Consider the following 25,648-nt stretch of genomic DNA (forward strand, 5'->3'; position numbering starts at 1 on the left):
GTTCATTCATTTGTTGCTTTCTGTTTATATCCCACATATGAAGGAAATCATATGGTTCTTGTCCTTTTCCATCTGACTTACTTCGCTTAGCATTTTTATTTCAAAAATGACAAACTGCCCTGGCTGGTGTGGCTAAGTGGTTAGAGCATCAGCCTGAGCACTGTAGGAGGGTCTTGGGTTCAATTCCTGGTCAAGGGCAAGTACTTGGGTTGCAGGTTTGATCCCTGGTATGCAGGAGGCACCCAATTGATGTGCCTCTCTCACATCGATGTTTCTCTCTCTCTTTCCCTCCTTCTCTTCCTTTTTCCCTTCCTCCCTCTCTCCCTCCCTCCCTTTACCCACTCCCTTTCACCCTCTCTAATAAATCAATGGAAAAAATATCCTCTGGTGAGGATTAAAACAATAAAATAAAAAAATGACAAACTTTCATTTCAAAGTTAAAGTGCCATAATGTGTGACATTTATGGTCTGATAAATACAAAACCAACTATCCCTCAGGATTATTCTCTCTACAAGAAAGAACAAATGGATAAAATGTATGTATGATAAATCAGTATGCCCTGACATTAATTTTCATTAAGAAATCATTTTTCCATTTTAAGAATATTTGGCCTAGCTCTAGCCGGTTTGGCTCAGTGGATAGAGCGTCAGCCTGTGGACTGAAGGGTCCCAAGTTCGATTCCGGTCAAGGGCACATGCCCAGGTTGTGGGCTCGATCTCCAGTAGGGGACGTGCAGGAGGCAAGCCCATCAGTGATTCTCTCTCATCATTGATGTTTCTATCTTTCTCTCCCTCTCTGAAATCAATAAAAATATATTTTTTTAAAAAGAATATTTGGCCTAGCTATGGCTTATGTTAGTTCTCACATGGGTATGGCACTTCACACTTTTCAAAGAGCTCTAGGTCTCTCTTACTGGGGGATGTCCACAGAGGAGGGTTCCCACACAATTTGCTTCTTGTGGTTCTAGTGAGTATTGATGCTTGTGACTCACTCTCACTGGAATGTTTCCCCTTATAATTCTTTCTCACAGTGGGCCTCCTGGTCTCCTTCCACCTTTGATGTTAACTGGCTAACCTTGTGGTTTATTTCCTGTTATTTGCAACTTGGGATTTAAGCACATAAATGAAGTCAAAACAAATGAAAAGATACCCAGGTCAGCTATCTTGTTAAGGGTCACAGCTTCAGTTCTGGAAGGTTCCACTATAACAACTGGATTATAGAGGCAGTTACCAAGATTGGCTAAAGTCTCGCAGAAAATATGTTATCTTCATCAGAAAATATGTTATTTGCATGAGTGTTTAGTTTTTCTACACTGAATCACATATTTTGTTGTTTGGGAAATGTATTTGATGAAACTCAAGTGGATGATTTGTTCCAGTTTATTCAGCATATAAGGCCTTGTCCTTGAACATCCTTTATCCCTCAGATACTGGGAATAATAATACAGTACAAATTGGCTAAATTTACCCATTGGTTGGCGTGTGTGTGTGTGTATGTGTGTGTGTGTGTGTGTGTGTGTGTGTGTGTGTAAAGAGTTTGTTTTCTCATACAAAATGTAGAGTCAGAGGTACTTGCATTTCATGCGATTTATAACTCAGTTCAGAATTCCCAGATCATAAATTTGTACATCCACCTCCCAAGTTGGTTTTATAGATTAGAGGAGATAATGTAAGTTGTGCCCAGTAAATGTTGTCTCTTAAGCAGCCACCTAATATGATCACTTAGTACAAAACGTTCTGGTTTTAGTTTACTTTCTGTCACTGAAAAAGAATTGAGATTGAACAAGTCTTACCTGTGACCCTACTACATGCCAGGGTCGTGCTGTACACACGATGGCAGGCAGGACATAAGTGGGGAGATGAGCTAGCCCTGTGGAATAGGTTTAGTAATCTGAGGCTGTCTATAAGCAGGAGACACATCTCAAACCACTGTCCCGCTCTCCCAGAGTTTGGCTCTGATTTCCACAGGCCTCAGCTGCATTTGCAGCAGGTGCTCCCTCCAGGCACTGAAGAAGGCAGTCTAGCCCAAGCTACCGCCTCCAGGCTGGGAACTATCTGGAAATAGTGGGAGCTGTGAAACATGGGTGCACCAGCCCTGAGCCAACTCCTGGGGTTGGGGACTTTGGAGGGGGACAGGACATCAAGGCTAATATTCTTTTTTTAAAAATATATTTTAATAGAGCTCGCCGCGCCGCTTCCCGCTCACAGCCTCTGCGCCTCGCTCCGCTCCGACATGGCAAAAATGGCCAGCCCTACAGAGACCGAGCGGTGCATCGAGTCTCTGATTGCTGTTTTCCAGAGGTACGCTGGGAGGGACAGTAACAACTTCACACTCTCCAAGACGGAGTTCCTAACCTTCATGAACACGGAACTGGCTGCCTTCACAAAGAACCAGAAGGACCCCGGTGTCCTTGACCGCATGATGAAGAAATTGGACGTCAACTCTGATGGGCAGCTAGATTTCCAAGAATTTCTTAACCTTATTGGCGGCTTGGCGTTAGCTTGCCATGATACCTTTAAGCGTTCCCAGAAATTTGTCTGAAGAACCCTTGGAGCTGGCCTCCAGCCCCAGCCCCTTTCCTTCAAGTTTCCCAATCATCCTTTTCTCACAGACCACACACACCCTGAGCCCAGCGTACCTGCCACCCCATGCAGGCCGTTCCTGCTGGTAGTAATAAAACATTTTTTTTAAACACACACAAAAAAAAATAATAAAAAAAAAAAATAAATAAAAATATATTTTATTGATTTTTTACAGAGAGGAAGGGAGAGGGATAGAGAGTTAGAAACCGATGAGAGAGAAACATCGATCAGCTGCCCCCTGCACACCCCCCATTGGGGATGTGTCCACAACCAAGGTACATGCCCTTGACCGGAATCGAACCTGGGACCCTTCAATCCACAGGCCGACGCTCTATCCACTGAGCCAAACCGGTCAGGGCCAGGCTAATATTCTTACTAGACACCAAGACCATTTAGGTGGAAGGGAAGTTCTGCAAACGATTAAAACAAGAGAAGTGGGGAGTGGGCTAGTCCAAATTGTAGCTACTACAGGCCATAATATTTGGAATTCTGATTTTTAAAAAAATGTTTTTATTGCTTTTTTAGAGAGAGAGGAAGGGTGAGGGATAGAGAGATAGAAACATCAATGAGAGAGAAACATCATTGATCGGCTGCCTCCTGCATGTCCCTCACTGGGGATCAAGTCTGAAACCTGGGCATGTGGCCAGGACCAGGAATTGAACCAGTGACCTCCCGGTTCCTGCCGGGCTGGAATTCTGAATTTTTGCTTTCCAGACAGAAAACTCTAAATCTGACTGTTTTGTTAAAAAAAAAAAAAATCAGAAACCAAACAACCCTATATGTAGTCCCCTGCAATGTCTACAGGATGCTAGGGTAATGTCATTGCCACACAGACCCCTATACAATACAGACACTTCACAAAATGTTCAGTATGTTGCTCACCTGCCTGCCCTGATGCTCAGCACACTTCCTCTCTGATTTCTCACAACCCCCTTTCCCTCCTTGCTCTTCCCCCTTCCTTGCTTGCAAGTCGTGTGCTTCTATTTTTAAATTCTTTCTTTCTCCTCATCTTCCTTATCCTTTAGTTAGCCTTTTCACCATATCCTCTTTTGAACTTTTTCTAAAAGAAAACACTAAGAATGAAAAACATGACTAAAAGTTGCTAGGATATTGTGCGCAGCATATACTGGGAAAATATTACTCCTGGAGTCACCCCAGACTTCGCTCAAAGAATCCAGGCAGGAATGTGGAGATTGTGACGATGTTGTGGTTCTGTTTTTCAAAAAGAAAGAAGTTGGGCACGAATCCACTAGCATCAGCCAGAACAGCCTCAAAAATAGACCTTCCATATAAATACTCATTTAAAGGTCATTTTTTCCAGTCAGAACAAATAATCCTCTTCTAGACCTTTAAAATAATTCTGAAAACATATTTGATATCCTATTACCCAAATATGCATAAATGTGTTTCATATTTGTCTGCGTTTATTTTCAGTACTCAAATAGTAAAGGCAAAGGTTTATCTAAGTTCTGAAGATACGGTTTCCTTAACAGGAAATGAAACTGCCCATGTTCCAGAGAGCAGACAAGTACCTAATTTGATGAAGAAATCATGCTGATTCATCGGAAGAAAATGGTCTTAAGCATAATCAAGTGAACATTTGTGTGTAAGTGTTTTTCAAATTAATTTGCCTTAAAAAATCAAATAGCTGCCCTAGCTGGTTTGGCTCAGTGGATAGAGCGTCAGCCTGCGGACTGAAGGGTCCTGAGTTCGATTACATTCAAGGGCACATGCCTGAGTTTCTGGCTCGATCCCCAGCGTGGGGCATGCAGGAGGCAGCCAATCAATGAGTCTCTCTCATCATTGATGTTTTCATCTCTCTCTCCCTCTCCCTTCCTCTCTGAAATCAATAAAAAAGTAATTTTAAAAATCAAATAGCTTTACAGACAAAATCATGTAATCCACAATTTAAAATATATTTTAAAAATGTCTGACTTATATGCTGATTAAAAATACACACGTCATGACCATTTAACATTTTGGGGTAGGACAGTTGGAGGTGGAAGTGGAAACCAAAGTCAATGTAAACTTTTAAGAACAAAACAACATCCGGCCATATATGTGACTTTATTTTTTGGAGAGTCTACATTTTATGTTTTTGCTTCAACATAATTAGAAAGTTGCATAATTTTATACTGTGTCAAAGCTTTGTTTTGTTTTATTTAAACAACTACTCTGTTGGCTGATGGGTTAGTTTACCTTATAATCTTCCTAATTACTTTTAAATTATAGCTTGTCATTCTTGCAATAAATGTTTCATCACTTTGCTCACCTTACACCATGACTTTATGAGAATAACTGGAAAGCAAAATACTAGAATTCCCAGCCTCCCTTATCACTAAGGGTTGTTGTGTGACACATCCCGGCCAATGAAATGCAGGTGGAAGTGCTGGGAGATAGCTTTCTTCAGACTTAAAAAAAAAATAAAAATAAAAAAAGGACATGCTCTATGAGCACAGGCTATGTATTTTACTCTTGCCTCCCCCTTTCCCTGTGCAAGAAATTGACACATTGCTTAGAGATGCTGGAAGGGACATTTAAGCTGATTGCTGAGGAAAAGTAGCAGTTAATTAAGTGAAGGGGAGCAGGGATCTTCAAGAAATTATCCTATATGATAAAAGGCTAATATGCAAATTGAACGGCAGAACTACTGGTCGCTATGATGTGCGCTGACCACCAGGGGGCAGATGCTCAATGCAGGAGCTGCCCCCTGGTGGTCAGTGTGCTCCCACAGGGGGAACGCTGCTCAGCCAGAAGCTGGGCTCACATGAGGCTGGTGAGCGCAGCAGTGGTGGCAGGAGCCTCTCCCCCCTCCATGGCAGCACTAAGGACCCCTCAGGGGATGTCCACCTGCTGGCTTAGGCCAGCTCCCAGCAGGGTCCTGGACTGAAAGAGGGCACAGGCCGGGCTGAGGACCCCCTTCTCCCCCCGCGCCACACACACACACACACACACACACACACACACACGCACAGTGCACGAATGCCATGCACCGGGCCTCTAGTATTTACTAAAGAATGATTGAAGGACTAGATATCTGACATGTCTATCTTAGAATCATCAAAAACCCGCTCAGTGGGTGAGGGGGGATTCCAGCCCCAGAGGCAGAGTTAAGGAAACAGTTGGGTGAACGGGAACAACAAAGAGACAGCGTTGGACTGGAAGCTAGCTAAACTTTTTCCTAGGTGGAGCTTTCCCACAATGATTTGAGCTACTGTGTAGGAAGGAATTTCCCCATCATCAAATGTGTTCAAGCAGATGCTTACTGACGCCCACCCAGGAACAGTGGAAGCGCCTGAGTCTTACATTAATGTAGGGATTGTACTATTTCAGTTTCAAACACCTTTGCTTGAATATGCCCTAAAGGAATTCTGAACAATTGTGTAGCCCTTCATACATTTTATTTTGTCTTTTACATCTTTAAATTTTCCCTCCATTTCTAACTGACATCTTATGTTTGTAAAATCATAGGTTAAACAGCTGCAAAGAATGTGATTTCTGATGTACTGTACATTATACACATACTTTAAGTATATTCTTATTGCTTCAAAATCTTGGCACAAAAAAAAAACTAAAAAAAATATCTTGGCACAGCTCATTTAACTCATTCAATTCATGGAAAATGCCTGCTCTATAACCTAATGGCAAAGCCAGTCCCCCCTATCAAACCAATCAGCCCAATCAACTAACTTTTAAAGAATTGTGCAAAATGTTAGCCCTCTCCCTGTTTACCAAACAGCGATGGACCTAAAACTGACATAATTCTTGTCCTAGTGGAGCTTGTGCTATAATAGGAGAGACAGATTTTAAGCAAAGTATTTCACAAGTAAACAGTAAATCACAATTGGAAAGAATGCAGGTAAAGGAGATGTTAGTGAAATGTATAATAAGAAGTGGGTAGTCTGGGAGGGCTTCCTGGAGGAAGTGACATTTAAGCCAAGCACTGAAAGAAGGGAAATGAAAATCTTTAAATAAAATCTGACTTCATTTTTCAATTCAAATATATGTGAAATATTATCTCGCATCTACTTGTAATGCTCAGATAAAGCAGTTTGTCACCCGGATTAAGTAAATTGCCATTTCTATTATTATTATTATTATTATTATTATTATTATTATTACCGAAGCTCTCCCTTTTTTTCAGGTCTTAAGAGAGAAAATTGTCCAAAATCTAGTCTGGAATAGAACTTTTATGTCTAATGTAATTTGCAGTCCTCTTCTGAGAGATAATCAACAATCCTGATAAAATGCTTGAGCAATCTCTTTCTGGAAAGTTCTGGTCCCCCCGCCCACCCAGCTGACTGCTGACACTCTTTAACCAGTAGTTCCTTTATTGTATCACATATCTCTACTAAAAGAGGATCTTGGAATTGGCTTGCTCAGGAGCCTCTATCTTTTGTGGAGTTTGAAATAAAACCTTGGTTTGTGCTCCTAAGCAATCTGAGAAGCTGGTGAAGGGGAACAGAATATGTCACCCCAAAGTGTGCTCTTTGGCATAAGGATTATCTTGAGCTGGTTGTTTTTAAGAACCAGCAGACACAGGAGAATCTCTGAAAACTTGAGTAGAAGTTACCCTCTGTAAGAGAGCTTTGCATGTATAAAGGAGTCTCCATTTGTCAGGGTGTGTTCCTGTCTGTACCAGGAACAGGAGGTGACTCTGAATCTCTAGAAACACGATCCTATCACTGGAGAAGGCAAAGATTTAAGTCTGTATTACAACCTGCCCTTATTTTACTGTGCTTTTTCCTGGGAAGCTCCTATAACTGGATTCCCATGCAAACATCTTCTTTTGCCTTTAGCTGGGGATGGTATTTAAGGTGGAGGCTGGGGCTATTTCAGGGAGTTACTCAATTTTCCAGGGTCTCTCCCATGTATACAGGAGGCATACATGTTATTTCACTTCTGTTTGCTTTTCTCCTGTCAATATGTCTTTTATTCATCGGGGCTGGGGGCTGGGAAGTGGGTGTCTCAGTGAAGAGCCTAGAAGGATAGAGGGAAAGTTATCTTTCCTCCCTGACACTGACTTAACTCTCAGGGAGCTATTCCCTCAGGAGCTATACGTTCCTGAATTACTGGTATTCTTTGGTTTGGTGCTCAGAGGTTTTTACACTTTAAGGTAGCACACTCTGCTAAGATTCAGGGTGGATGGGGCATACATCTTATTTATTTATTTATTTATTTATTTTTGGCATGTGGGAGAAGGGTAATTATGAAAGGAGAGATGGGTAAACGAAAACTGAGTCTGACTTCTTCACCTCAGAAGCATTGCCAGGCAGATTCTTTCTTTTAAAAATATATTTTTATTGATTTCAGAGAGGAAGGGAGAGGGAGAGGGAGAGAAAAGAGAGACAGAAACATCAATGATGAGAGAGAATTACCAATTGGCTGCCTCCTGCACGCCCCCTACTGGGGATCGAGCCCACAACCCGGGCATGCATCTGCCCTTGACTGGAATTGAGCCTAGGACCCTTCAGTCCGCAGGCCAACGCTCTATCCACTGAACCAAACCGGCTAGAGCCAGATTATTTCCAAAAGGAGTATATAAGGAATTTGAAGCTCAGAAAGCAAGTTCCTAAAACTAAGTCCCCTGGAGAATTCTCCTATGTCTCAAGTGGCAAATGTTTCCCAGTTTGAAAGCCTTAAACTAGGTTGCTCCTCCTATATGCTTGAGGCAGAGGCTTATATAAATGACCATAGAGAGTGACTTATCACACATCACATCACGAGGTTATTCTAAGGACTCTGGGATAGAGGCCACCAGGCAGGATCCTACATCTTTTCCAGTTTCCTCAAAGCCCAATCTTCTCAGTGGTTCCTTTGACGACAGAGTGATTATTATTCAGTGGTTATTGTTGCAGGAAGATCATATGGTGCTTCAGGCCTTGATGAAGTAGACTAGACAGAAACAGAAACTTTTCTGAATTTGTCCCTCAGGGGTTGGAACATTTGATACTTAAGGGTTTGTTTTAAGAGCGAAGTCTGAAATAATTAACATTTGAACTAAAAGGTTGTGTCTATTTCATTGGAAGAAAAGCACTGCTCTTTTTTAAAAAAATGCTCTGTTTTTGTCTTCTCACTCGTAAATGTCAACTGTCAATTTTCACTTCCTTTCTTGATCCAAATCTCAGGAAGATACTTTCGTACAAATCATTACCAGGAAATACCTAGGTTTTAAAATGTACACTTCGCTTTTTCCCATTGAGTTGGAGTTAGAAAGAATAATAAACTTAATGAAATTCAAGCCTAGGACAATACACCCGGAAAAATCAGAACACAATCACCTGGGTTGCCAAACTTGTATAGCTAGTTTCAGCTGGAGGTTCATTAGAACCTTCTGGGAAACCTCTTAAGTCACTGGCAGGAATGAAAACTGCGTACACCACCACCTATTCTTCCCTCAGGAGCTTTCTCCTCACCACTTCCCTGAATTTCGGTGGGAACATTCCTCTTGAGTTCCATCTGGTCTGGCCCGAGACCACAGTGTCTGGGACCTTGGGTGTCCCTGACCATGGCACAACCCCTTTCCTCCTGTAGTGGAGAAGAAAATTTCCCCTTTCTCTTCTTAGTTCTTCTGGCTGGTCGAATAATTTAGACGCCATAAGACACATTAACAGGAGAAAATAACTGAATTTAATTCCTTAAGAACATGGGGCCTGTCCAGCCAGCATCCTCAGTGGTTGAGCATCTTTGGATGAACCAGGAGGTCACGGTTCAATTCAGGTCAGGGCACATGCCCAGGTTGCGGGCTCGATCCCCAACAGGGGACGGATGTGCAGGAGGCCAGTCGTTCAGTGATTCGCTCTCATCATTGATGTTTCTGTCTCTCTCTCCCTCTCCCTTCCTCTCTGAAATCAATAAAAACATATTTTTTAAAAAATAAAAGCTCAAAAAAAAGAACATGCGGCCTGAGAACAAATTAGGCACTTATATGCCATCTTGAGCTAAGAAGAAGTTGGGCCCTAGCCGGTTTGACTCAGTGGATAGAGTGTCGGCCTGCAGACTGAAGGGTCACTGGTTCCATTCTGGTCAAGGGCACATGCCTGGGTTGCAGACTCGATCCCCAGTAGGGGGCATACAGGAGGCAGCCAATCAATGATTCTCTCTCATCATTAATGTCTCTCTCTCTCTCTCTCTCTCTCTCTCTCCCCTTCTTCTCCGAAATCAAATAAAAATATATTAACAACAACAACAACAAAAAACACTTATGTTAAAAAAAATAGTTGGAGGAGTTGTGGTTTGGGAGTTCAAAGGGGAGGACAGCAATTCACATGGAGATAGAAAAGCAAACGTTTGGGAAATAAATGTTTGCTGGGCCGGCTTTAACAATGGGGCATCAGAGGACTTTGATCAAAGGAGCCTTGTTAGGTTCCACCCTATCACACCTAGTTCATATTAAACTATCTTTATCTGTAACTAGAAGCAGAAGCGGGTGGTGCACAGGTAGGGTCTGGCTGGTCCGCCCCGGTGGGGGCCAATCGGGCCGGGCCGGCAGTGGGGGGCAGGGGGGCTAATCAGGGGCCGGGCCGGTTGGGAGCGGGGGGGGTGGGGGGGGGGTGGGGCGGCTGGGTGGAGCCAATAGGGGCCCCTATTGTGCTGGTTGGCCACCACGGTGCGCATCATAATGACTGGTTGTTGTGGTCGTTCTATCATTCTGGTCGCTTGGCTTTTATATATATAAATGCTAGCTCCCTTCCTGGAGCAGGTCCTGATCTTAGTTTTTTTAGGCAGTTGGGGGTAAGGGAGAAGGTCGAAGGTTCTTCCTTAGTATTTATTTCTTAAAATTCACCAGCTGAGCCAGGCCATGGTGGCTCAGTGGTTGAGCGTTGACCTATGAACCAGGAGATCATGGTTGGATTCCCAGTCAGGGCACATGTCCGGATTGTGGGCTTGATCCCCAGTGTGGGGTGTGCAGGAGACAGCCGATCAATGATTCTCTCTCATCATTGATGTTTCTCTCTCTCCCTCTCCCTTCCTCTCTGAAATCAATAAAAATATTTTAAAAACATAACCACCAGCCCTAACTGGTTTGGCTCAGTGGATAGAGCGTCAGCTTGCAGACTGAAGGGTCCTGTGTTTGATTCTGATCAAGGGCATGTACCTTGGTTGCAGGCTCCTCCCCAGCCCAGGCCTTGATCAGGGCATGTGCAGGAGGCAACCAATCGATGTGTCTCTCTCACACTGATGTTTCTCTTTCTCTGTCTCTCCCCCTCCCCCTCTCTCTAAAAATCAATGGAAAAATATCCTTGGGTGAGGATTAAGAAAAAACAACACGAAAATATAACCGCCTGAAAAAAAAATCAGCATCACAAAGAGGCATATTCTGGGGTTGCAAACTCTGCTCTCCTTCACTCCTCTGAGAGGTGGGGAGATGTTGGGATCCGGGACTGAGGGCTTGTAGGAATTTCCCCCAGTGTTTCATGTTTTATTCCCATGTTTTATGGCCACGTGTTTTAAGATACAGAGGAGTTGAGTGACTGTTCTGGGCAAGAGATCACAAAGAGAGGTCAAAGGCAGAATAGGAGAGGTAGAAATGCTGCCTGCTATTTTTGACTGGCCTATAAGAGAATATTGAAGTGGCTGAACATTCTGGAGCATTAGCTGTATATTCTTTCAGAAGTTCCTCAAGGTTCCGCTATTATTTCTTTTGTCCAGGCTTGTTTAGAGCGATTGTCAGTTAACCCTGCTGGTGGATAAGCATCTGGGAGATGGGCAGGAAACAAGGCTGGGCTATAATTATAACATAATGCTTTAACGACATTGCACAAGACGGCCTCAGAACTGTATGCCAGAGTACACAGCAACCGGCTGGCTGACAGGCATTTGGATGGTGATCAGTGTTGGATCATGTCCTGGAATGAGGCTTGAAGCCAGAAAAACTGGAAAATGATTTTTGTTTTTCAACTCCTTGGAGGTCCATGTGGAAAACTTAGGAGAGCAAAGTTTTGTTTCTAGTAACAGAACTCAATATAACTTGAGGAAGAGAAAGTAAAGGGACATGGTTTCCAAACCACGGGCCTTCCTGGAAGGTGGTCTCCTGTGGAGAAGTTGAGTTTTCTCACAGAGCGGGCTGAGAAGTGAGGCAGGGAGCAGGCAACAGGAGGCTCACATGCCCCTAGTTCCTCCAAACCAAACCTGAGCACAGCCAAGACCTCGTTCAGGTGACAAAGAAACAGTCAGCACTACCAGTAGTAATGACTCATGGCCACTATGTCTGGTTAAATTAGACAGAGTTGTGATTCATGAGGTGTGTGTGGAGTCCCGCTGTCCGTTTCAAATCTCAGCCCCCTTGCCTCTGGTTGTATAACAGAATAAGATGCTTCGTCCCTACAACCTAGCTTTCGCATGCACAAAAGGGATGGCTTTGTTTTAAGGATTAAAGGACATAAGCCATGTTTAACTCAAGGAGTATAGAAAGTGCTTTATAATTATCCACTTTTTGTTTGTTTCCAATTAAATTGCGACTCAAAATGGATGCCTGGGCCCTGGTCAGTGTGCTCAGTGATTAGGGCATCAGTTCGCACACCAAAGGGTCATGGGTTCGATTCCTGGTTAAGGGCATGTACCTTGGTTGCAGGTTTAATCCCCGGTCCCAGTTGGGGTATGTGTGGGAAGTGATCAATCAATGTGTCTCTCTCACAAGGATTTTTCTTTTTCTTTCTCTCTCACTCCTTCCCTCTCTCTCCCTCCCTTTCACTCTCTCTCAAAATCAGTGGGGGAAAAATACCCTCTAGTGAGGATTAACAACAACAAAAAAACACACACAAAAAAATGGCTGCCTGTTACAAATAAAGAATGACATTAGAGTCGATTCTATCTCTGTTTCCCCATAAAATGGGAGCTGATTATTCCTTTTTTTTTAATTTCCTCTTTTTACTGAATTTAAACAGGTTTCAGGTGTACAATTCTACAATACACCATCTGCAGACGGTAGTGGGTTCACCACCCGAGTCATAGTCCGTTTATTTAATGAATAAGTGCGCACTGTGTGTCCAGCATGGAACAAGGCCCTCAGGGTGTAAAGATTATGGGACACTGAGTCCCTGATCCCAAGATGTGGACAGGCAAGAGTCAATATTTATGTGCATGCCGTTATGGCAAAGGATAAATAAATAAGTCAGTCCGAGGTCAAATACTGCGGAGCAACTGCTTAGAAAAAGGGCAGGTGTGTGGAGAGAATGCCTATGTTTGCGGACACACAGACCTGGTTGCCAGCCCCTGCAAGGAATCCAAGTTGCTCAACTTCTCTAAGCCTGTTTCCTTATTGCAAAATGGGCCTGAATCGGTGGTGGCTGAAGCCGGCTCCTTCCAGCTCCGGAGAGCCTATTGTTAAATATGGGGGAAGTTTGCAAGCCAGTTGTTAAAACTATTGGTAGCTTGAGTTGAAATCAGCCTTGGTGGAAGTATTTATACCATGTTAACCAGCAAATTCTACAAATCTATGCTTCCCCCACCCCCACCTTCTCCTGGTTTAAGCACATCACTGGCATACGTGCAGAAGGTGAAACTTTATTTTATCTTTATTCTCTTGGGGGTTTTGGCTGACAGGCATTTGGATGGTGATCAGGCATTTGGCTGGGCCTGAGAATTTAATTAACAGCAAGCAGAATAACAGAAGAAAAGCATACACATTTATTCAATGTAAGTTTAACATCACAAGGAAGCCCTTATAAGGAAATGAAGGCTCAAACAAGTGGCAAAACCTAAACCTTACTGTACCAGGTAGAACAAAGAGAGGCAATTGGGTAAACATAACTAAAATATATGGTCTATAAAGAAAGGATTATTTTTTTAAAATATATTTTTATTGATTTCAGAGAGGAAGGGAGAGGGAAAGATAGAAACATCAATGATGAGAGAGAATCACTGATCGGCTGCCTCCTGCATACCCCACACTGGGGATCAAGCCCACAACCCAGGAATGTGCCCTGACTGGGAATCAAATGTGACCTCCTGGTTCATAGGTCCAGGCTCAACCACTGAGCCATGCTGGCTGGGCTCATGTAGAATCTATTAATACATAATGTACATCCTGCACATCGATATTTATAATTTAATTTAATCCTCATAGCAACTCTGAGGTAGTTTAATTTTAGTCCCATCAAAGTTTATTTTTATTCCCATAAATGAAAAAGAGCCAGGTTGTCACTCAGTTTCCTTTGACTTCAAGTGGAGTTTTCTTTCCTTCAGACCCAAACTGCCTCTGGACCTTGTCTCTCTGCAATTAAGGATCATTGTCATTGTGGGTTTAGCTGTTTTGAAACTACTTTTGTTGTTGTTATTGATTCACTGGAGAAAGAGAGGAATGTAAATCAGGAGGCCCACAGCTGATGGAAGCCTCTCTAAGCTTTGCTGGAAGGGAACGTTCCCCCCCACTCAGTCCCCACTTAAAAGGCTCTCCCTGCTGTGCCTGTGTCATTATCAAAGCAGAGAACTGTGAACATCATTTGTTCCCAATAAATGTTGCTTTTCTGGGAGCCTCTGAAGCTCAGAATTACCTAAACATTGATGTCAGGTCTTGAGTGAGGAACATACCAGATGAACCTGGGGCATCTTAAAAGTGAGGGAGCTACCAAAGGCTTCTGGGGTCGTGTCTAAAGGATTCTGAGGCCTCTTGAAGGAGATCTTACTGGGCAATATGGGCATCCTGAGCTCCAATGAGAAGTACAATGACAGCCCTAGCCGGTGTGCTTAATGGTTAGAGCAGCGGTTCTCAACCTGTGGGTCTCAACCCCTTTGGGGGTCGAACGACCCTTTCACAGGGGTCGCCTAAGACCATCAGAAAACACATATATAATTACATATTGTTTTTGTGATTAATCACTATGCTTTAATTATGTTCAATTTGTAACAATGAAAATACATCCTGCATATCATATATTTACATTACAATTCATAATAGTAGCAAAATTACAGTTATGAAGTAGCAATGAAAATAATTTTATGGTTGGGGGTCTCCACAACATGAGGAACTGTATTAAAGGGTCGCGGCATTAGGAAGGTTGAGAACCACTGGGTTAGAGCATTGGCTTGTTCACCAAAGGGATTCCTGGTCAAGGACACATACCTGGGTTGCAGTATCTGGGTTCCAGATTTGATCCCCAGCCCCAGTTGGGGCATGTTCAGGAGGCAGCCCATTAATGTGTCTCTCTCACATTGATGTTCTTTTCTCTCTCCCCCACATCTTCTCTCCCTTCCACTCTCTAAAAATCAATGGAAAAAATATCCTCAGTCGAGGATTAGCAACAAAAAAGAAATATAATGACAATGAAATAAGACACAGGAAATGTTTAAAGTCCCTGAGTTAATATAAACGATACTTGGAGGAGGGGTGAGCCTAATTGGAAGATGCTGGAAAAGCCAAGTTATTCTTTTGAAAGTTAGTAAATACAAGGGAAGAATCCAGCATTGATCCTGCCTTTGCTAGGTAAACTGTACTCATGGTAACAAAATACAAGATGGGAGAAAGTTCTCTTTATAGAAGTATTTTAGCTAAAGAAGAAGAAATGATAAAAATATAATATCACCATTTTGGAACTCCTAATGAATCAGACGACCTAGGTGTTCATTTTAACAGCTGTTAGCATTACAAAAAGAGACATCCAGACATTATACGCCTCTTGATGGGGACAAAAATCATGTATGAAATATTCTTGCTAAAAAATCAAATCTGAATTTTAACCAGTTGGGGCCCAATTGGTAAAGTCTTATTTCTGACACCTTTGGCTTTTATTTTGTAACCAAACAGAAGCAGGCAATATTTGCATTATGGTCACGGCAATAACTTGAGTGACATGGACCCCTTTTAAAAGAAATAACTTTCAGACCCCCAGTGGTGATTGGAATTAATTTTTTAAAATATATTTTTATTGATTTCAGAGAGTAAGGGAGAGGGAGAGAAAGAGACATACACATTAATGATGAGAGAGAATCACCAACCAGCTGCCTCCTGCACGTCCCACAGTGGGGACTGAGCCCACAATCTGGGCACATGCCCTGACCAGGAATCGAACTGTGATCTCCTGGTTCATGGGTTGACGCTCAACGACTGAGCCACGCTGGCCGGGCTATAATTCTTATATTACTTACTACAGACATACAACTAGATGTGAACATTTTATATAACTCTATAAAATGTTATAACTATACTAGGGGCCTGGTGCACGAAGATTTGTGCATGGGGGATGGGGGGGCTCCCTCAGCCCAACCTGCACCCTCTTCAATCTGGGAGCCCTCAGGGGAGCCCTCTCCAATCCGGGAGTTTCTGTCTGTCTTTGCAATCATATGAATGAATTGTCTGAGACCCCCAACCCAGTTTGGTTTGTTGCTCAAAGAATAATAGAGGCATTTTTTTTTCTTTGCTTCATTGGTGAAGATTTCCTGGAAGTTTTAGGATATCTTCCCTTTAATTTTTCCTAGACGCTCTGACTTATGTCTCTCACCTTTGCTTTCCCTCAATCCCCCACCACAACAGTAACTTGCTCCAGGCTCACTTTGCTCTAGTGCAGTGGTTCTCAACCTTCCTCATGCCATGACCCTTTAATACAGTTCCTCATGTTGTGGTGACCCCCAATTTCATTGTTACAAATTGAACATAATTAAAGCATAGTGATTAATCACAAAAACAATATGTAATTATATATGTGTTTTCCAGTGGTCTTAGGCAACCCCTGTGAAAGGGTCGTTCGACCCCCAAAGGGGTCATGACCCACAGGTTGAGAACCGCTGCTCTAGGAGATCCATCTGCCATCAGAACTACTATTCCCAGAATTCCTGGTTCTCCCCACACTGGGAGTGACCGAGGGAGCCACGTCCCCCCAAGCTTCCATCTCTCCCACTTCTGCTCTCCACCCAGTGCCTGTGTATGCAAATTAACCCACCATCTTTGTTGGGTTAATTTGTATATTCACCCTGATTGGCTGGTGGGCGTAGCAAAGGGATGGTCAATTTGCATGTTTACCTTTTATTATATAGGATAATTCCTATATAACTCTAAAACCAGTATATATTTATAAATCAAATACAAACAAAACTACAAAACTCATAAAATTCAAATAAACAACACTGATTTAATGAGAGGGAGGATGTTTTGCTAAGATGAAGTTGCTGTTTACAAGGGAACATGGTATTGACGGCTGGGGTTTTGGGTTTCAGTGCTGTACACAGTTGGACCACACAATTCTGCCACCATTTTTCTTTAAGAACTTTCCAGACAGTTCTCCTTCATGCAATGTGATTTCTCTGAAATTAAACTTCAGTTTGTCTTTGCTTGGCAAGAGCTCACTATGAATGACGTGGTGCTAAGGCAAACAGCATGGTTGTACCCATAATTATGACTAGGATTCGGTTACAAGATGATTATCTATGATTATCTATATCAGAGACTCACAACCCTGGCCTCACTTTGGAATACCCATTAAAATGTGATTAAATTAGGAGACTCTAGTGTGGGACCTTAGTATTGTCTGCGGTTTTAGGCACCTTAGTATTTCATAAAAGCTTTCTAGGTGATTCTAATGTGCAACCAGTACTGAGAACTACTGATTTTGTTGATCCAGAAGATGCTTATACTCTTGAGAGTATAATCCAAAAGAATACCAAATTTAATCATTCTTATAGAGAATATGAAATTTTTTGAAAACATGGCAGTGAGCGCCCAGGGTTTTGAGAAACTTGGTTTGGAATTTGATTCCTAGGCCTAGTTGTGTGCCCTTAGACAACTTCACTTCTCTGAGGTTTAGTTTCTCATTATAAAAAGAAGCTAGCCCCACCGGTGTGACTAAGTGGTTGAGCGTTGACCTATGAACCAGGAGGTCATGGTTTGATTCCCACTCAGGGCACGTGCCTGGGCTTCGGGGCTTGATCCCCAGTGTGGGGTGTGCAGGAGGCAGCCATCAGTGATTCTCTCTCATCATTGATGTTTCTCTCTCTCTCCTTCTCCCTTCCTCTCTGAAATCAATAAAAATATATTTTAAAAATAAAATAAAAAGCTAAAAATAGTACCTACTTATAGGATGTTTGTGAGAACGAGATGAGAAAATAATATATAGAAAGGGCTAAGTATAATAACTGGTTCCTGTTGAGTACTTATTGTTAGCTCTTATTTATTATCAACTGTTATGTTGATAACCATCTGCAAGCTACTACAATACTTTTCTGGGCTAATGTGAGCCCCAAGAAAGAAAGAGGTGATGGGGGAAGAGGATGCTGGGAGAATATTCTGAAGAAGAGCACTTGGTGGCCTTTGATAAGTGGGGCAACAAAGGCAATGATGACAGGGGCGGGTTCAGTAAGGGTATATAGGCCTGTCAGTCTGAGCTGTGGATAACTGCCTTGTAGCTCAGGCTTGCAGCACAAAGGGATGAGAATGAAGCACAAGTCACCCTGAGCTGACAATCCACAGGAAGAGATGATGAAGCAGGAAAACAAAGATGAGGCCAGTCAAGCAAACAGATAGACTCCTAGGAGCAGACATGGTCACCTGCAGACTGGACAGGAGGCCAGGCCTGCCACAGTCAGGAGAATGATAGATGGTTTCCCATGGCATGACCAGCTCCATCAGTTGCTATTGAGCAGCCACTTGCCTCAAGGAGCAGTGATAAGTGCTATCCATCTAAGCCAGTGGTTCTCAACCTTCTGGCCCTTTAAATACAGTTCCTCATGTTGTGACCCAACCATAAAATTATTTTCGTTATTACTTCATAACTGTAATGTTGCTACTGTTATGAATCGTAATGTAAATATCTGATATGCAGGATGGTCTTAGGCGACCCCTGTGAAAGGGTCGTTCGACCGCCAAAGGGGTCGCGACCCACAGGTTGAGAACCACTGATCTAGGCCCTGCTGGGAACTCACAGGATAGGGTACAGGGCATTACGTCATTCATAAATCATTAGGTTTCTTCTGAGTTGTTGCTTCTGCATTTCTGTGAAAAAGACTCCACTTTCTTCCCCTGGAAAGGCTGTCCTATGAAATCTAAGCAGTTGATGATCTTGGGCTATGGCTGGGACAATGTCAGACTGTAGCTCTACTATGGACTTTAGTCAGATCTGTAGTAGGATGTCACAAGCCTATTTGCAGACAAACCCAGCTACTTCCCATTTCACTAAAGAATGGCCCCAAAGTGTAAGAGTAGAGATGCTGGCAATTCAGATGTGCCAAATAGAGGCCATAAAGTGCCTGCGTTAAGGGGGAAGGTGAGTACAGTGCAGTAAGAAATTTTGAGAGAGAGACAGAAACTGAGGTCACATTCATATAACTTTTATTACAGTATATTATTATAATTGTTTTATTTTATTATTAGTTACTAGAGGCCCAGTGCACATCCGTGCACCGGTGGGGGTCCCTCGGCCTGGCATGCGGGGATTGGGCCGAAACCGGCTCTCTGACATCCCCCGAGGGGTCCCGGATTGTGAGAGGGCGCGGGCTAGGCCAAGGGATTCCACTGGTGCATGATCCAGGCCAGGGAGGGACCAAGGGAGGGCTCCAGGGCATGTCTGGCTCTTCTTGCCCAGTCCCCAGCAGCAAGCTAACTTACCGATCAGAGCGTCTGCCCCCTGATGGTCAGTGCGCATCATAGTGACTGGTGGGATGGTCAAACAGATGGTTGGACACTTAGCATATTAGGCTTTTATTATATAGGATTGTTGTTAATCTCTTACTGTGCCTAATTTAGAAATTAAACTTTATCATGGGTATATATGTGTAGGAAAAACATAGGATATTTAGGGCCTGGTATTATCTGTGGTTTTAGGCATCCATTATAGCAGCGGTTCTCAACCTGTGGGTCGCGACCCCTTTGGGGGTCGAACAACCCTTTCACAGGGGTCGCCTAAATACATCTTGCATATCAGATATTTGCATTATGATTCATTAACAGTAGCAAAATTACAGTTATGAAGTAGCAACGAAAATAATTTTATGGTTGGGGGTCACCACAACATGAGGAACTGTATTAAAGGGTCGCGACCCACAGGTTGAGAACCACTGCACTAGAGGGTCTTGGAAGCATTCTCCATGGATATGTGGGGAACTGTATAAAAATTTTTGATTTTATATGTTTTTTTTATTTGCCAGCTTTATTTTTCTATTTATTTTTTTAATCCTCACCCGAGTATATTTTTCCATGATTTTTAGAGAAAGTGGAAGAGAGAGGGAAAGACAGAGAGAAACTTCAATGTGAGAGAAACACATTGATTGGTTGCTTCCTGCATGAGCCCTGACCAGGGCCTGGGCCGGGGCAGAGCCTGCAACCAAGTGCCCTTTGGTCCATAGGCCATCGCTCTAGCCACTGAGCCAAACTGGCTAGGGCTGCCAGCTTTATTGTTTTTACTTTATTTTTATTGTTGACACAGATGTCTTAATCTCCCCCTCCCCCCTCCACTCCTCCCACCTACCCCCCTTTGCCCACCTGCACCCAGCCCCACCCCCCGTCCAGCCATCACCACACTGTTGTGTCTATGAGTTATGCATATATGTTCTTTGGCTATTCCCTTCCCCTTCTTTCATCTACTCCCCCATCACCCCTGATTTTGTAAGTTTTTTAAGGGATAGAATAAACTTAGCACATAATAGTTATTAAAAAAAAATAGACAGACACCAGAGAAAACCCCAAAATAGCCTTAGGCCTGAAATACTATTCCCAAATGACTGTCAGGGATAATATTGTAGTAAAATAGTAATTTTAGTTATCTTTACAGAGGTGTTGCTTACATGGACTTTTCTCCATTTCCAGGCTTATGATTGTTTAATATTTCCTTTCATATCATTTCCCCAGAACATGTTTTCTTACTTGCCCAGTGATTTCAGGCTTTACAGATTTGTTTCATGGTTCAGTTTTTAAAGAGGTGTCTTTGTGATTGAGATGAGCATATAGTGAGCTGGTGCTGGGGTGTTTCAGCTTCCAATATTAAACTTAAGGGACTTATTTAAAATGGACACAAAAACTTCATAAAAGCTTTCATGCTGACAACACTAGGCCCTTAGGGTTAAGCTCTAAGAATGAGAAAACAAAGGGCTGTTATTGTAAGTTGCTTGGTTAATCTAATTTATTCACATATTTAACCACAGTCAGCATGTAGTTGTTTTCCTCCAAGAGGCCCACTTTCCAAAACACAATTTTCAAAATGTTTTCTTTCCCCACAGGCTCCTTGTGTTCAGTTAACCCAGTGGTTCTCAACCTCTGGCCCTTTAAATACAGTTCCTCATGTTGTGACCCAACCATAAAATTATTTTCGTTGCTACTTCATAACTGTAATGTTGCTAGTTATGAATCGTAATGTAAATATCTGATATGCAGGATGGTCTTAGGCGACCCCTGTGAAAGGGGCCTTTGACCGCCAAAGGGGTCTCGACCCACAGGTTGAGAACCGCTGATAACCCTTTTTGTTAGCGTCTTGCCTGTGGTTACTTGCCACCTAGCAGAACCTTGGTTGTGAGTGGACTCTGTAGGCCTGTTTTGGGAGAATGCTGAGCAGCCAGTAAGATCTCCCCTGTATTAATTCAATACAGGATCACACTTGTTTATATGGCTGCCCTCTAATTTAGGGGCCATAACAAACACTGAGACGAAGGGATTCAAGGCAAAATCCCCCTTCGGAGGAGCCCAGTATTTATTTCCTAGACCAGCGGTCACCAACCTCTCAGACCTCCTGGACCCCCAGTTGGCGACCGCTGTCCTAGACAACACAGAAAGCAGAAGCAGAGGATCTGTTTTTCAGTTATCTGTCAACTTCTTTTGGAAATCATTAATCTTGGCAATCAGTACAACTGTTCTTATCAACTACCATTTTCCTTATTGTGGTAATGAGTGGCTTTAGGAATTTAGATCAGTGTAATGAGTAATAAAAGTTCTAAAATAGTCGCTTCCCCATGCCTCTTCTGAACTTCATTCTTAGTCCTGGGGAATATTTTTCTCATTCACCCTGGTGGTTTTAAGCACTTGTTTTAAGGAACTGCCCTCCAAATGGGATGCTAATTTCCCTTCTTAGCACCCGCGTCCAACTCCAGCCTATTTGCAAATGTCCTGTACAAATATGGGATTTTTTGTTCCTGCCTGATTAGCAACGTGATCCAATTTTCCTTTTGAGCAGTATTTTATGTAGGATGAGACTGTTTTCGGCAAGATGTTTTTCCCCCAGCATTTCTGAATCCCACTTCTGACTCTTCCTTGTGTAACATATAGGCTTATTTATGGAGTTCCTAAGCTCTGGAAAATTCTGCAGGTGAAATATACAGTGTCAGCAATATAATGTTATCTTATAGGTATTGCTACTTATAAAACCTTGGATTTCAACTGGCTTCTTTCCAGAGTTGTTTAAACAATTACAATGTTTTAGGTTATGTTTCTTGGCCATTTTTATTTTATATTCAACAGGAAAACTGTCTTAAGAAATAAAGGATTAGTAAAAATGCTTACACCAAACAATGAAATCAAAGGGTAATTTATTTAAAAAAGAATCAAAACAGAAACTCTAAGTACCAGTGTGTACATTGTACACATTTAAATGACTCACAAGAATGAAGTTTTTTCATATACATTAAGATTACACCACCACGTTATGTTCTCAAAAGATGTTCAAGGATAAATCTGACTCCAAACTGCATTGCCATCTTAAAGTGACCACATTTCAAACATGCAACAACGCCACTGGTAATAAAGCTTTGGAATGGGTGCTCATTCTCTTATTTCACTACAAACATGATAGAAAGAAGATAAGTTGAGAATTTGCTCTAAAATACAATGGGAGTTGTAGTCTACACCAGCACTCCTCACTCCTCCGCTGCCATTTTTAGCAAGTACTCCTTGTCGATCTTGAAGAGTCTCCATCCCTCCTCACTGGACAGATCAGAGGCACCTCTTTTTTTGTAGAAGTTGATAGATGGTTTATTCCATTCTGCTACCAGGAAGTGCATGCTGCTGCAGCGACATTTCATCGCAACCTGTTGTATAGGGGAGAGTAAAATACAAACTCAGTGACATTTTACCTGCTTTCCAGGATCCAGTTTTGATTCAGTCGTTAAAATAAAATCATCTAGTTAACTCTTACAAATTCAGGAACTAAAAACCAAAACGTACCTGGCTTAGATTCTTCAGAATTTCTGATCCTATCCCAAAGCCTAAAAGAGAAGTAACCATTGAAAAAACGTCACTTGAAGGACTTCAAGCCCCAATTTCTCTTTAGAGCCACCCTTCTGAACTCAACCATACCTCTAAAATCACTCATTACGAAGAAGTCCTCAAGATACAAGAGTTTTCCAATCCATGGGTCATAGGTAAAATAGTACATGGCGAAACCAACAACGCTGTGTCCTGTAATCAGAGTATCGTTATGAGCGATGGACAAAATGGACTCATAAAAGTTGTAGTTGCAAAATCCAAAGCCTACCATAGGTTTTAAAAATATACATGCATGTATTAGCGAGAATGCTTTCATTACTTGCCAGAGCAAAACTGCTATAGTCTTAAACTAAAGCCACACATTATTCACATCCTACTGATATACTGGAATGGTGACTTGGGGATAAGGCTTACACGGCAGTTCAGAATAGTAAATATTTGTAGTTTAGAAACCCTGCTTCCTTAAGGTCTGGACAGTAGGCCAAAAGTGCAATATTTAATTTCAGAACTTGCCTTCCATTTAAAACATTTTCAATTTGCTCTCCCCAGTTTTTAAGCCAGAAGCAGCAGAGATATTCAGAAACAGGTATTATGTAACATCCACATATCTCTTAAAAAAAATACTTCATCCTTTATGCTTTCTGCTCATTTCTTCTAGCTTGGGGAACAGACTTCGGGGGGGGGGGGGTAGAAAGTAAGCACCTACTCAAACAACTTCCCCTTTTAGTTCTGGTTTTTTTTTGACCAGTTAATAGGGACCAGCAAAATAAATAAATAAAATAAGACTCCCTTTTACTGAGTGTCTATAATTTCAAATGGAGGCAAAGGTTTCAAATTAAACTTTCTTGCCATTTGATAGTCCTTTGTAAACATAGGAAGCGAGTAGAATAGAGTTTCTGATCTACCGTGTTTAATATCTACCGTGTGATAGTAGGGCCTTACCTCATTTTATCATGATCATCTACTTTATTGTGTAAAGGATCTTTTAGTTACCTCCCCGCCCATCCATGTACACGGAAGGGCCATGTACATGGCGAAGCTAGAGACTGTAACCTGAAGATTGGGACAAATTAAGAAAAAAAGTGATTTAACAGCATTACAAAAATAAGAGGTTACGATAGGGTCAAACAAGAACCATTTATGAAACTGAATTACAACAAATGACATACCTAAGTCTTTTGGACCTCCACAGCACTAATACTTACTTTTAAATATATATTTGATTGATTTTTTACAGAGAGGAAGGGAGAGGGATAGAGAGTCAGAAACATCGATGAGAGAGAAACATCGATCAGCTGCCTCCTGCACACCTCCCACTGGGTATGTACCTGCAACCAAGGTACATGCCCTTGACCGGAATCGAACCCGGGACCCTTCAGTCCCCAGGCCGATGCTCTATCCACTGAGCCAAACCGGTTATGGCTAATACTTACTTTTAAACAGCTCAAGTACTTCCGGTCTCCACGGCACTCTGATACTTAAATAGCTCTTTTAACCCGCCCTAATAAGCGTAGTACATCTACTTTATTTCCTCATTAGTTTGAACACTGGCTGGCTATTACTTCTGGCCACTTCTCAGTAACTTAAAGCCTGTGTTGTCAGTAGTTCTACACAGCAGACTATGTTTCTAGAACACTAGGTCTCTGGTTTCTGGAAGGGGAGGGCGGTTTACCTTCCGGAGTGATGTGCTCCTTGGATACTTCTGCCACTAGGCAGTGGTAGAAGGGATGATCTCCGAAACCATCCTCCAGCAGATCTGCGAGAAAGGGCAGTGGGGACAGACAGTGTTGGCCTCGGGGAAGGTGACAGGCACCTGACGCACCTCCTCCTCCCCGCCACTGTTGCGTTACCTTTTTCAGTTATGATTACTTGTTCTTCCATATATTCATATTTAGCCAGTTCCTAAGGCGATGCACATAGGAGAAAGGGAAAGAGGCAGAAAACTGAGTGAGGGCCCGGCCAGCCTAGAGGGAAGGCGGGGGGGGGGGGGGGGGGAGGAGGTGGCGAGGCGGGGCAGGGCGCGGCGGGGCGGTGATTCATTGGGGAGTCCCATCCAGAGCCGCTGCCCGGCAGGGGTTGGGGGAGGCGGGTGGAAGGGGAACCGGCCAGAGTCACAGACTCAGCGGGGAACGCGGCCTCCGACCTCCCGCCTCGCCCCCCGCCCTGGGAGAAGCCGGCTCCTCAGGCTAACCTTGATCAGGCGCAGGATGTCACTGCAGTCGGCGGCGGTGGCAGGGCGGATCACGAAGTTAGCCATTTTCGTCTTTTGCTTTTCTTCCCCTTGCGGACTAAGCCTCTGTACTTGAACAACAGGAGAAAGTGGTTCTTCATTCGTTTCCCGGGAGCGGCCTCTTCTCAGTCAGGCTGGCACCATGACCCGGGAAACCTCGGTGAGCAACTGAAAGACGTGACCAGAGTCGCTGGGAACTGCGAATGTGTGGCGCAGCTGGCAGTCTTTTTAGCGCGAAGAAGCCCCGCCCCCGTCGTGAGACGATGGCTCCTCGTCCAATGAGGCTGCGACCTTCTTCCCCCTTCTTCCGGTGTCGTCCTCTCTTCCGGCGCCGTGTGAACCCTTCAGGCGCGGGCGAGGCGATGACGCACGCGACTAGTTCTCTAGCGGCGCCCTCTAGCGGCATTTTTCAGAATCTTCAGGAAGCCCGACCTTGGAGCCTAGGCGTCCCCAGTCACCTTTGCAAATGGAAGAGGGTGACTTTACTGTTTCCTCCTTGACCCGTGAGGGAAGGGAACTCAGGAAACCTGGCCTTGGGCAATGGGGTTTCGAGCAGCGGTTCGGAAACTGTGGTCTGGGGGAGTGTTTGGGCTCCAAGATCCTTTTAGGGAGTCTGTGTCAAAACTAGTTTCATAACAATAGTAAGACGTCATTTGCCTTTTTCAATCTCCCTAGAATTTTCCAGAAGCAGCCTGATGTGTGATTAAGTCATTACTCAG

General features: G+C 43.1%; 2 protein-coding genes across 3 annotated transcripts; one reads left to right on the plus strand and one right to left on the minus strand.

The window, feature by feature from the left end:
- The first annotated feature begins 2,183 nt into the window (after nt 1-2,183).
- Nucleotides 2,184-2,697, plus strand: LOC118654556 (protein S100-A11-like). Its single transcript, XM_036305928.1, has one exon. It carries the CDS (start codon nt 2,234-2,236, stop codon nt 2,540-2,542), a length of 309 nt encoding a protein of 102 aa, XP_036161821.1. The 5' UTR covers nt 2,184-2,233; the 3' UTR covers nt 2,543-2,697.
- Nucleotides 2,698-22,006: 19,309 nt separating this feature from the next.
- Nucleotides 22,007-25,153, minus strand: SAT1 (spermidine/spermine N1-acetyltransferase 1). Of its 2 annotated transcripts, XM_036304994.1 has the most exons (6): nt 24,891-25,152; nt 24,550-24,601; nt 24,372-24,455; nt 22,790-22,891; nt 22,658-22,698; nt 22,007-22,521 (listed from the first exon to the last, which is right to left on the minus strand). In XM_036304994.1, exons 1-6 carry the CDS (start codon nt 24,954-24,956, stop codon nt 22,351-22,353), a joined length of 516 nt encoding a protein of 171 aa, XP_036160887.1. In that variant the 5' UTR covers nt 24,957-25,152; the 3' UTR covers nt 22,007-22,350. The 2 variants fall into 2 exon arrangements, with proteins under 2 accessions (XP_036160887.1, XP_036160889.1); XM_036304996.1 differs by lacking the exon at nt 22,790-22,891 and having other exon boundaries at nt 24,891-25,153.
- Between the last annotated feature and the right edge of the window lie 495 nt (nt 25,154-25,648).

The sequence above is a fragment of the Myotis myotis genome, unplaced genomic scaffold (genome assembly GCF_014108235.1).
Source record: "Myotis myotis isolate mMyoMyo1 unplaced genomic scaffold, mMyoMyo1.p scaffold_m19_p_4, whole genome shotgun sequence".
Lineage (NCBI taxonomy): Eukaryota > Metazoa > Chordata > Mammalia > Chiroptera > Vespertilionidae > Myotis > Myotis myotis.

Bases quoted from the DNA above. Each gene is read 5' to 3' on its own strand.
- LOC118654556 (XM_036305928.1), top strand. From the start codon at position 2,234: ATGGCAAAAATGGCCAGCCCTACAGAGACCGAGCGGTGCATCGAGTCT.
- SAT1 (XM_036304994.1), bottom strand. From the start codon at position 24,956: ATGGCTAACTTCGTGATCCGCCCTGCCACCGCCGCCGACTGCAGTGAC. The intron at 22,699-22,789 runs GTATGGTTGAGT...CTTCTCTTTTAG, and splicing joins CGTAATGAGTGATTTTAGAG to GCTTTGGGATAGGATCAGAA. The intron at 22,522-22,657 runs GTACGTTTTGGT...CCTATACAACAG, and splicing joins TTCTGAAGAATCTAAGCCAG to GTTGCGATGAAATGTCGCTG.